The sequence below is a fragment of the Pelophylax lessonae genome, assembly GCF_965119305.1.
Source record: "Pelophylax lessonae genome assembly, chromosome: 6".
Classification (NCBI taxonomy): Eukaryota; Metazoa; Chordata; class Amphibia; order Anura; family Ranidae; genus Pelophylax; species Pelophylax lessonae.
This window is the reverse complement of record NC_138773.1, coordinates 235,314,759-235,327,407: the sequence shown is the minus strand read 5'-3', so window position 1 is coordinate 235,327,407 and position 12,649 is coordinate 235,314,759. Positions and strand designations below refer to the sequence as shown.

Here is a 12,649-nt window from a genome sequence, read left to right as displayed (position 1 = left end):
ACGACAAATATTCGTGTTGAGGAGGAGAGGAGGAGAGGATAGGAGGGAAGTTTATTCAGAGGGTGAAGATCTGCTTTAACCACTTCCTAACCACCCGCCGCAGTTTTACTGCGGCAGGGTGGCTCTCCTGCACAAATCGACGTAGACCTACATCAGTCGCACGCGGGAAGCTAGGGGGCAAGCGTTGGCCACCCGCAGCGCGCTACCGCCCCCAGACGGCATCGGGGAAGCCGATGCATGGGTCAGGCGGCTCCGATTGCCTCCTGAAACCCGTGATCGCTCCCCGCTGAGGGAGGACGGTCAACTGTTGTAAACACAGCTAACCGTTCTTCTCCCTGAAATGATCACAGAGCTCATGTGATCCTTATATATAGGATGACATGTCTCTATAGTCATTTCACAAGCCACGCCCCCCCCCCACAGTTAGAATCACTCCCCTAGGCTCACATTTAACCCATTGATCACCCATAGGGTGAACCCCTTCCCTGCCAGTGTCATTATTACAGTAACAGTGCATATTTTTTAGCACTGATTACTTTAGTAATGTCACTGGTACCCCCAAAAGTGTCCAATGTAAGTTAGGTGTTCGATCTGTCCGCCGCAATGTCGCAGTCCCGCAAAAAATCACAGATCGCCGCCATTACTTTTAAGAAAAAAAACAATAAAAATGACATAAATCTTTCCTGTAGTTAGTAGACGCGATAACTTTTGCGCAAACCAATCAAAATACGCTTATTGCAATTTTTTTTTTTACCAAAAATATGTAGTAGAAAATAAATTGGCCTAAAATGTTAAAAAAATTTAGATTTTTTTTTTTTTTTTTCTTGAGAATGTCATATGGCAGAATGTGAAAAAAATATTGTTTTTTTTTTCGAAATTGTCGCTCTTTTTTTTTGTTTATAGCGCAAAAAAAATTTGCACAGGTGATCAAATACCACCAAAAAAAGCTCCTATTTGTGGTAAAAAAGGACATCAATTTTATTTGGGTACAGCGTCACACAACCGCGCAATTGTCCGTTAAAATAATGCAGTGCCGAATCGCGAAATACAGCCTGGTCATTAAGGGGGCAAATCCTTCCAGTCTTAAAGTGGTTAAGGAGTTTATTTATGTTTTCACACAAGATTCACACAATGTTTATCCAGGATTCAGATTTTTCTAAGCAGATCCAATAGGAAAATATTTTCCCTGATGAAATTCATATAAACCTTGTCTCAAAATATTTTAAATGGTTATTTTTCCATTTTAGGCCCTGTTTTTATGATTTGAAGCTCCAAAATATTTACCATTCAAAATTCCATGGTTTTCAATTGTGCCAGTTCATACCTGACTTCTTGCTTGCTTGCAGCTCAAAAAATTACACCTTTTTTTTTTTTTTTTTTTTTTGGTAACTAGCTTTACGTTAGCTAAAATTAAAAAAATGTTTAAGACTCAGAAACTCACAAAAATGCCTGTAGAAATGCTAAAAAATGACTACAAATCTCCCAAACACGCTAAGCTCAATGTACCTTAAGCCTTGTACACACTACTATTTTTTTTTTTTCGTTCAGCCCAGTGGGTTGATGGGGGGTGGCCCCCTGCCCGAACACTTTGGTCAGCGCTCGCTCTCAGCCATTGGCTGAGGACCCTGACTACTGGTAGAAGCCAGTCGGCAGACCTTTTTCGGTCATGACTCTTCGATAGAAGCCGACCGAAAAGCTTCTGTCAGATTGGCTGCTGTACACACAGGCCAAATGTCGGCCGGTTTTTTAATAAATACAATACTAAGAATACAATACAAATTTCTAACTTAAATCTACAATGTCCTCTGCATCTTACAGTAAGGTAAATCTGGCTGCAATGTGTTATTGTGCTGTTTGTTTTACTACTGCGGTCAGCATTGCTTCACTGAATAAGCCTGAATATGTAAAGTGATTTCCAAACATAAAGTTGGTGCTGTATTATATTTTTGAAAAAGCAAACCACTTTGTTTTTCTTTGGGCATCAGCTTGCTGTAAAGTCCAGACATACCTTGTACTGCCAGTTCTTTCCATCTTTCCTTGTTCTGCTGAATTACTTCAACCAAGTTCTTTTTGAAATGTTGTAAGTCCACAGTTGCCAAAGAATATTCCATTACAGATCCTCCATCAGTCTGCGATGTTCGCATGCTGGGCTTTCTTTGTGTGTCTGTACCACGGCCAGATTCAGAATTATTCAGACTAGAAAAGAAATAGATTTTTAATGGAGTTCCTACTTCGATTGTAGATTGCCAAATGACCTTTTCAACAGAAATAAATAAACAGGATTATAGCAACATGTGCGTGTCTACAATCCTTCAGAATTTTGGTGGCTGGGTATTTCAATTGGGGCAACTTGACTTCTTTGTTTCTAACCCATAATGGTTTAGCAGCACAAACGCATCACTAACCACAAGTATATTTCTTACAAGCCAGCAGTAGCAAAATATTACAAGTCTATGATTGATTTGTATGACTCTAGAAGGGTTAATATTGTAAATGTAAGCAGCATAGGTGTGTGCAGCCTATTGCATTAGGATGTGCACCCCAAAGCTCACACATGTGAGTGCCACCTGCTGTCACAGGGAGGAGGTTCTGGTGGTGGGAGGCAGTTGATTAGGAGCATATTAAGTTACCCCCTAAACACTGGTGTAAAGTGTTCCTAAAGTTGAATCTAGCCTTTAATATAATGGGACATATACACTGGCCACTGGCACCCCCAACCACCCACCTGGTGTGATCCCTGGATAAAACGAATGCAAATGGGGGGATTGGGGTGTGCCCAGGCACACCCGGCACAACCTGTGCGCACGCCTATGGTAAGCAGTCTCAAGCATTAGAAATAAAAGATCCTGGTGTGTAATCCATCCGTAACAGTGGAAGTTTTTGCACTTTTGCATTGCTTAGAATCAGTGTGATACACATTGGATTTCCTTTTAATAGTAATATCAGCTTTCCAAAAATATCTAAAAGAAATAAACCACTATTTTTTTTTTTTTTTGTAAAATAAGATAGGTACCGTATATACTTGAGTACAAGCCGAGTTTTTCAGCATGTTTTTTCATGCTTGAAAAGCCCCCCTCAGCTTATACTCGAGTCACTGTCTTTTTAAAAATGGCGCCGCCCGGCGCTGACGTGTCACCGCACATGCGCCGCATGCCCCGGGAATAGCCGAACGTGTACTGGCTTTCCCGAGCATCGGTGACGCATTCGCGGTGACGTATTGGCACCAGGCGGCGCGATTTTTAAATTTAAAGGCACCTCACTGACAGGTAAATGAGACTCCTCCAGCTCCTGCATTTCCTTATGCAGTGCTGCGGGCATGGTACAGGACATTCACCTGTACCATGCCCGCAGCACTGCATCTCCTGTGCCATGCCTGTACCTACTGTGCCATGCCTATACCTACTGTGCCATGTCTGTACATACTGTGCCATGCCTGCCTGTACCATCACCTGAGCTATGCCTGTACCATCACCTAAACCATGCCTATACCATCTCCTGTACCATGACCTGTGCCATGCCTGTACCATGACCTGTGCCATGCCTATACCATCATCTGTGCCATGCCTATACCATCATCTGTGCCATGCCTATACCATCTTCTGTGCCATGCCTGTACCATCACCTATGCCATGCCCTTACCATGACCTGCGCCATCTACTGTACCATACCCGCAGCCCCTGTTGTGTCTCGTGGCGGTCCAGTTGGGTCCAGTAGCTGCTGCATTTCCCACCCTAGGCTTATACTCGAGTCAATAAGTTTTCCCACTTTTTTTGTGGTAAAATTAGGGGCCTCGGCTCACTTTAAGCACTCTGCTGTATACAAATGTAGCCCAAAAAAAACACCCCCAAATTCCTCTTAATATGGCACCGCTAGCAATCTAGTCTCGCTCCAAGCCCTCCCCCCCCCCCCCCCCCCATGACCACATTTAGAGAAAAGAGGCCCATGCTCCACATAGTATAAACCTACTATTGAGCTGTGCTTCATTTCTAGGCATAAAGAGTAACTCCACTTTTTGTTGAGAAAAAAACAATCCCCTCTGGGTAATCAATGTATGTTGCAAAAATTGTGACTAATTTTGTTAGATTCCTATCCATTTCTCCTCCGAAGAAGAAAAGTGGTTTGTTTGATCATGTCAATGTGCAAAGTGAATCTTAATAGGAGTTACTTTTTCATTATTAGTCAGTTGAGGCACTTGTGGTGTTCTAATGAGGAATGTTGCAGGGTCTGCATCCCTTTAGAAGCCATTAACCCTTTGGGAATATCTCACCAAAAATGAAAATTTTGCTGCAGAGGATGCCTAAAAGCTGACTTGTATCTTAGTGCAGGCTTCTGGGAAAATCAGCGAGCCAAACACACAAGCAGGAAATTGTATTTATGGGGAAGTTCTGTACAATAAATGTGTACAGAGGGCCTCCAGGTTTCCATATTGCACTGAATTTTACAAAAAATTACAGTGCTGCAGATTGGAAAGGAAAGGTAATTTTTAATAGCAGTCAATTACAATATGGCTTGTGTACCAATTGTATATGCTGTTTTTTTTTTGCTATTTTTTTTACCACAAAAATGTAGCTATCCTTTAAGCAATTGGGGTTTGCTAGATTTATGGGTGGAATATAGTTGGATCAGCCCAATACATCCCTGAGTATCGTATGCATATACAGCATGTCCTGTATCCCTTAATTTTACTAAGGCTACATTCATACCTGAGCGTAGCGTTTTCGCACGTTTTTTACCGCAATTTTTACAGCAATTTTACAGGGATTTTTACCGTGATTTACAGGCGTTTTTACAGGCGTTTTTTGTGCAGGCGTTTTTAGATTGAATAGAAACCAATGGAAAACCCCTGTAATCTGCCCAAAAAGAAGCTCATGTACTTTGAGCGTTGGGCGTTTTGCTTACAGCGTCAAAACGCTCAGATGTGAACAGGGGCCATTGAAATGAATAGGATTTGTCTTGTTGGGCGTTTTGAGAGCTGATCCTAGAGCAGAAAAACTCCCCCAAAACGCCTACATATGAACGGAGCCTTAATCAAAAACCTAAAGTGAGAAACTGTCAGAAATGTGAACATTAGCTGCAAGCACACTAGGCAATATTTACCATAGCATACTAATCAGTAAACAATATTGTGCTGTGCTTTATTAAATTACAAAGTTCACTTGAAGACCATAAAGTGTATCCCATGCCAGTGAGTGAACCTCCATAACAGGTATTTCAAGTAAGGCTTACCAGAACTGTATAACCTTCAGGTTATAGAAAGGTCATGTATGGTGTAGGTGGTTATGCAGAACCACCAGAGTGGCATTCTTTGGGAACCACCCACTGGTTGCAGGCTTGTCACAGGCTCACTTTCGGTCCTTTGTTGTATACAAACGTGGTCCAAAAAGCACTCCCAAATTCCTCACATATGGTACCACTAGCAATCTAGTCTTGTTCCAAGTCCCCTCCCCCGCAAACATGCTCAGATAAAGAAGAGCAGGAGACCCATGCTCAATGTAGTTTAAATCTGCCAAGAATTTTATGACAGAAAAAATTGCACTCACATGAGCAGGAGATAAAAGAGCATTGTATACGAAATTTGACCTAATTCCATCTCTAGGGACATTTCCAGTGCCTGACAATGTCAGCTAGTTCTGTCCTGATTAATTTAATCAAAAATTACATTCTCAAAGGGCAAGGACCTTGCAATTTTAGTTTATCTTTAATAAAAAAACAAAACATACGCCATATATGGCCTTTCTATAATCTGAAGGTTATAGAGTTCTGGTATGACCACATAAAATATCTGTGGTGGAGGTTGACTCTAGACATGTGCAATTTGTTTCGGTCCGAATGTCCCGATGTTGATGGGGACAGGGACTCTTCCCCACAACCCTGGGCTGTAGTTGTGGGGGTCTGCGGGCGAGGGGGCTTATTGGAATCTGGAAACACCCTTTGACAAGGGGGCTCCCAGATCCCGGCCCCCCCCCCCCTATGTGAAGGAGTATGGGGTACCCCTAGCAATTCACGAAAAGGTGTAATAAGTGAGTACCCCTAGCAATTCACGAAAAGGTGTAATAAATGAATAAAGACACTACACGAGTTTTTGAAAATTCCTTTATTAAAAAAAAAAAAAAAAACAATGTCCCCCTCAATGTAGAGTCATCGTTAATCACGCCGTCCGCCACACCGCTGGACGCAAAAAAAGAAAAACAACTGCCTGCCCCACCGTCTGACAGGGTGGAGTCACCCGATGATGTCAGTGGGTGACTCTGCCCCTCTTGTGATGTCATCGACCCAGCATGACCTGGTCGGTTCACTATGCCATGTAGAAATCTTTTCATGGGGCATCTTTACAAGGCTACCAATATGCATATTGTAGAAGTGGTTTAATCTTATATTGATCAGAGGGACATATAGGGCTTTTATTTGGTACACTGTTTTAATACATTTCCTGCTTATTTTTTTTATTGCACGCTAACAAATGGACAAAAATTAAAAAAAAAAAAAAAGTAAAAAACTAAACTACCTTCATATATTTAAAAAAACAATACTGTAATGGTATCTGATAAATATAGTATTACTCTGTATTAGCCCATCTTTAAGTTTAAGTAGGGCATGTTCAGATTATTTATTAAATTGAACCTACCCTATTTTGCATTTGATTGACTTCAGTTAAGCATATTTGAATGCTTAGGGTCTTGACACAATAATATTTGAATGCTTAGGGTTAGGGTCTTGACACTTATTGTATCACTTTTTGAATGCTTAGGGTCTTGGCACCTTTTGTATCACTTTTTGCTCTGTTTATAGAATAAGGCCATAGGGGTCAATTCATTAAGATTATGACAAAGGCTATCACTAAGCTTTAGCTTTCAGATATGGATAATGGGGATAATTGTGATGTTATACAAGAGTAGATAAGAAAATGGCACCATTTGAAATGGAAATAAAATGAGAACTGCAGATTTATATAAATAGAGAGTCTCAATTGTTAAATATAAAATTTCCAGGATAATAATATTATTTCACATCCATGCTACATTTACGCTTGTGAAATGAACATTTTGATGATAAAATGATATACCTCATACACTTAAGTGAATCAATCCTAATCTGTCTATATGAACAGACCTTTTAGGGTACAAGTGACTTGCTTTCCTTATTACTACGAGGACATAGTAAAACTCATGGTACAAATTTTCTGTAAATATACCAAGTTGCCACTAGGTGCCAGTACTGTATAAGAATAAAAACTATGAAAATAACATATTTATGCCAGAAAAAGTAAAAATGAATCCTAATACCAAGAGTAAGTATACAAGCTGCCATACCTGGGCTTATCAAAAACAGAGTGATCAGATTTTGTAGTTTCCTCTATAAGAGGCATAACAATTCTCTCTGTTGAGTCAGTTAGAAGTGTGAATGTCGGCTCCACTATGAAGTCTATGAACCCTAAAAGATAAATGTAAATGAGTTTCAACATAACAAAATAATAATACAAGTTCACTACACCACAAAAAAAATACTAGAAATAAAATAGATTATATTGCTTTTTAAAAATGATTTATTATTATTATTATTATTATTATTATTATTATTATTATTATTATTATTATTAAACAGGATTTATATAGTGCCAACAGTTTGTGCAGCGCTTTACAAATAGCATTTAAATGGATTTTACACAATTTATGTACAGTATAAAGTGCTTTATTCAACATATGGGTTTTTTATGTGTGAGTGGAGTGCACAGTGGGCTTGGTCATTAGCAGCAAAGGGTCAAAGGGATGTAAGTGGGAGGTATTGAATAGAATAAGAACTGCAGTACCAAATCAAATGTTAATTTTAACATAAAGCAAACACTTTACTGGGCGCTCATTGACTTATAAACAGTGTACTGAGCCATACGACTCTGGGGCTATGGCTGGAGGCATACTTGTCATCAGATTGGCCACATAGCTAAACCTTTAAGAACCTTCCATTGGCCTCTCTAATCTCCATGTCAAAGGCAGTTCCTAAATTGTAATACAGAATAACATGATATTGCTTTTATAGCAATTAACCCAAATATATATATATATTCATATCATCCAAATTAATTTGCCAAAATATTGTTACCTACATAAATCACAGTCCTCGCTTCTCTGTGTTTCTGAGCCCCATACCAGTCATTGGGTTACACCCTTGCTTGACATGGATTGTACTATGGACCTCATTCTTGTCCCCTTGTGTATAGCTTATTACTTTTGTAATTTTGTTTTGCCCTGTCACATAAACTTTCAGTCTATTTGGGTTATGAGCTGGTTCACACTAGATTCATTGGGCTGCACTGGGCAGTCTTCCATAATGAAGTCCCAACACAAAGCCACGTCAAAAAGCCAATTTTCTGTATCAATGCAATTTAACCACTATGCTGCCCTGGCGTGCTATTAAAAAATTCGACATGCAGTACTTTTATTCCGTGAAGCTACATAATGCATCGCATTGCATGTTACTGTGGCAAAAAGAACAGAATGAAATGCTACCTTGTGATATTTCAGTACAGTTCCAACATAAGAAAGGTTATAGTGTGATGCGCTGTTTACAGTGCATGGGCACCACTGCCTGCACATCATGATTTCAGGTACTGGAGCTCTAAATAGTGAAAATTTAATCAGGAGAATTGACGGTTTGTTCAATTTTCAGTTACCTGAATATTTGTATTTATATTGGCTCCTGTTTGGAGACCAATTTGAATATTCCCTTGATTATTTATTCAGCTTGTAGACCTGGAAATATTACTACCAACATAACAGCATATGATTTTTCTGGACTGCAGGGTGGTGCGTATCCAGAATCACTGGCACAGTCCAACAGCATTTCCATTGTAAAAATGTAAAGAAGGTTTTTGATTATGACCCTTTATCAGGCAGGAACTTTTATCCATAAAACAGGTATACACATATGGGTACTTTGATAAAGCAACTGAAATAGCAATGATAATGTGCAAAGTATAATATCTAATAGAAGCCAATTTAAGATGATTTCCTACAGAAAACCTGTACTTGACCACTTAGGGAGAAGTGACATGTTTGCTGGGTAGCCAGTCACTCTACTGTGGATACTTACCTTCCTTGTGCCCCCCACCCCCTTTGCCAGAGCCCTACAAAATGCCCAGCACTCTGAGGGAGCATATGAATTTCTCACCTGTCTTCCACCATGCAGTGACCCGGCACCTGAGCGGGGATAGGGAAGGCTCCTTAGTCTTTGTGAGCTCCAATGTAGACAATCCCAGAACTTAAGCCCCGTATACACACACCGATTGTTGGCCGTAAATTTTCGGCAAACGTCCGATCGGCCAATTGTCGGCTTGTTAGTATGATGCTTCCGACAACCAACTGCGACTTTTCGCCCGAACAAAATCTGGTGTGCATGCTATAAAAATTTTGTTGGCCGTCACCAGAACGGCCGATTGTTTGTCAGTCAGTACAGATTTCGGCCGACTAAAGTCAGATGAGCAAGACTGGGCATGCTCAGAGAAGATAAAACACACAAAAAGTAGACCAGAACATGACATCACTTCTGCAGTTGGTTGTTGTTGGCCGACAAAATTCGTGTGCAGTCTAGAGCACATTTCAACCAACACAACAACACTGGACAAAAGACGGCCGATCGGTCGGCCAACAATCAGTGCGTGTGTACGAGGCATTACACAGGGCTCTTTCCCTGTTTTCTGAGGGGCAGAAAGTGCAGGGGGGCATCAAGCAAACCTGCTTCTAATATCTGAATGTAAAGGTTTGCCTTAACTGACCCCTGCAAGCTTAAAGCGTATCTAAACCCAAAAACAAAAAATGTAATATATTGCAGTTTAGCAATGTTGTGGCTGCATTGTTTGTTTTAGGCTCACTTGCTTTATTTTAACCTGTCGATCCTGCCAGGAAGTCTATTAATTTTCAACTTTTTTTAACAGACCAAGCTGTCTAGCAAAAGTGGCAGTTAGAGCTTGAGTCAAACCATTTAACGCTGACAGGGGTGCTAACAATGGTCAGCTTTTATTTATATAGTGAAAACCATTATCCCAAAATGAAAAAAATATATATATTTCTGTACCTGCCTAAAAAGTGTTAGCTGAAGTTAGGTTTTTGTTTGCTAATCACTTAGCTAAAATTCATCTAAATCTACTAGTTCATCCAAAACTGACCTCTCCATGGGGTGGCAATGCTGCTGTCCAAGTTTTGCTACGTTGCTTCTCCTTAGATACAGTAGAGTAGTGAGCATTTCCATCCTAAGATGGGGAGTATTTTACTGGCAGGATCACCAGGTAAAAATAAAGGAAAAAAGAAAACGAATGCCAGCAGCATTCGTTTTATTAATAGGATTATGCAATCCTATACCCGCGCAAACCTATATATTAGTTTATTACAAAGTCAAAACAACACAGAAAATGTATGAAATTAGAAAATTGTTACAAACCTACAATTAGGATGAAGAGTAGCTCATTATAAGGCTAAAAAATAGCCTAAAACTATGTACACCACTAAATTATTATTAACCGTGCTCTCACTCCCACAAATGTATGATCATATACATAAAGTACACATGCTCCAGTGAAATGTGTTCAAAGCAATCAATATAATTATAATGTATTGGCACTCCTTCACCTTTAAAATCCCATAACAGAACTTTGCTCAGAGAGGGAAGTAAAAGAAAAATCTCTCATGGTTCAGTATATCCAAATTTAATTTAAAATAATGTTAAAATACCATTTACAATGTTGCAAGATGTTTCACAGCATTCAATCTGCTTGGGAACGCCGGTTTGCGCTCCACCTGCATTCCAAAATGGCGGAAGTGACATGTCTCAATAGTCCCACCCTACGATGTCATTAGGGGTCACATGTCCAGACACGTCGCCTCCTTTATATACACTTCTATAGAAGACATTGGCCGCACTCCACCGCAATACTTAAATCAACAACATTGTAAGTGCAATTTTAACATTATTTTACATAGAATTTGGATATACTGCACCATGAGAGGTTTTTCTTTTTACCTCCCTCTCTAACCGAAGTTCTGATATGAGAATTTAAATAAGCAGGAGTGCCGATACCGAGGGTCCGGTCTGAGATGTTCCCCTGAAGACCTAAAACTGTGGAAAATGCAAGTGGGCCACCAGATACCTATTGCTGTTTTTGACTACCTTTTTAATGGGGGTTCTGGTGAGTGAGTTGTGTGCTTATTATTTGTCTAAAAAGAGGAGGCATTATTGATCCCCAACAGTGTGAAGTTACTGTGGTGTCTTTTGGATTCACTTTGAACTTTTAAAGAGGGAATTGAATTATATTGATTGTTTTGAACACATTTCACTGGAGCATGTGCACTTTATTTATATGATTTTACATTTGTGGGAGTTAGAGAGCAGTTAATAATTATTCAGTGGTTTACAAGCAAATATTATTATTTATTTTTTGGTTTTAAATTTATTTTCAGTTCTCACACTTGGCACATCATGATTTCTTTATTCCAGATAGAATTTCCAAACTGCGTCAACAGTACGAGTTTCTCCACATCTGTGTAAAGAAGGAATAAGCACATTACCTATTTGTGACTGTGCTACCAATGTTGATTTTCTGTCACAGAGTGGTGAGAATGGAAGCCCTAATTCAGCCTCTTTGTCGCCCTGTAATGAAAAATGTCTGCTGTAAAAATTTTGAATTGGGTATAAGAACTGTGCAGCTTGCATCACATTTATTATTGAATTGGCTCTCCTCTGTTTTAGCCCTGGTTCACACTGCTCCGACATGAAAGTTGCATGACTTCCAATCCGTCTTTGATCCAACTTTGGCCCAGTTCACACTGGTGGGACATACACTCCGACTTTGAGAGCACATGTTGCATGATGTGTATAAATCAATGACTCCCTATGAGAACCGTCTTAACTGGTCCGTCCAACTCTGGAAATGGTTCCTGCACTACTTTGGTCCAACTTTGGTTTGATTTCAGCCCATTGAATATTGAAGTTCTATCCAATTTGGATCAGCATCTTAACTGATCGGGCTTGTGACATGCAACTTATGCTAAGAGGCAATGTTAGCAATGCAAAAAAAAAAAAACAAATCCATACCAGACCCAAGTTGAACTCATCTCAAGTCAGATTATGTTCATTAAAGTCTGAGCAATGTCCGACCAACGTTGCAGGACAAAGTCGGATTGGAAGTCGTGGGACTTTCATGTCGGAGCAGTGTGAACCTGGCCTTAATGTGACTTTACACTCTATGGTAATTATGGCAAACCTTGACACCCCAGATGTTTTGGAACTACATTTCCCATGATGCTTCTGCAGTGTAGTTAAGCATTACGGGAAATGTAGTTCCAAAACATCTGGGGTGCCAAGGTTTGCCATCACTGCAGGCATTGAAGTTGTATCAAAGTCAGTACAAAGAAGTGCAGGAACCTTTTCTAAATTCGGACAGACTTGTGTAGGATCAGTTAAAATGCCTCATTGACATTGAATTTCACATGTCGTCTGATTTGTGCTCTCACAAGTCGGATCCTATGTTGCACAAGTGTGAACTGGGCCTTAAGGGTGAGCTTGGAATTGGCATAAATTTGGTCCAGTCCTGATAGGAAGCTGTTACAGTCATTGACCTAATATGGCCATGGGTCATATTTGGTTAATGATGTCACGAGAT

The 12,649-nt window shown here is 39.9% G+C and overlaps 1 protein-coding gene across 2 annotated transcripts in view; it reads right to left on the bottom strand.

The window, feature by feature from the left end:
- PDE1A (phosphodiesterase 1A) overlaps positions 1-12,649 on the bottom strand; it is a 430,190-nt gene that overhangs the window by 37,100 nt on the left and 380,441 nt on the right. For both annotated transcript variants that reach the window (XM_082262401.1, XM_082262402.1), the window contains exons 11-13: positions 11,556-11,637; positions 7,311-7,431; positions 2,009-2,196 (exon numbers count right to left, since the gene is read on the bottom strand). In XM_082262401.1, coding sequence (XP_082118527.1) covers positions 2,009-2,196; positions 7,311-7,431; positions 11,556-11,637 — 391 coding nt within the window. The remainder of the gene's footprint in view (positions 1-2,008; positions 2,197-7,310; positions 7,432-11,555; positions 11,638-12,649) is intronic.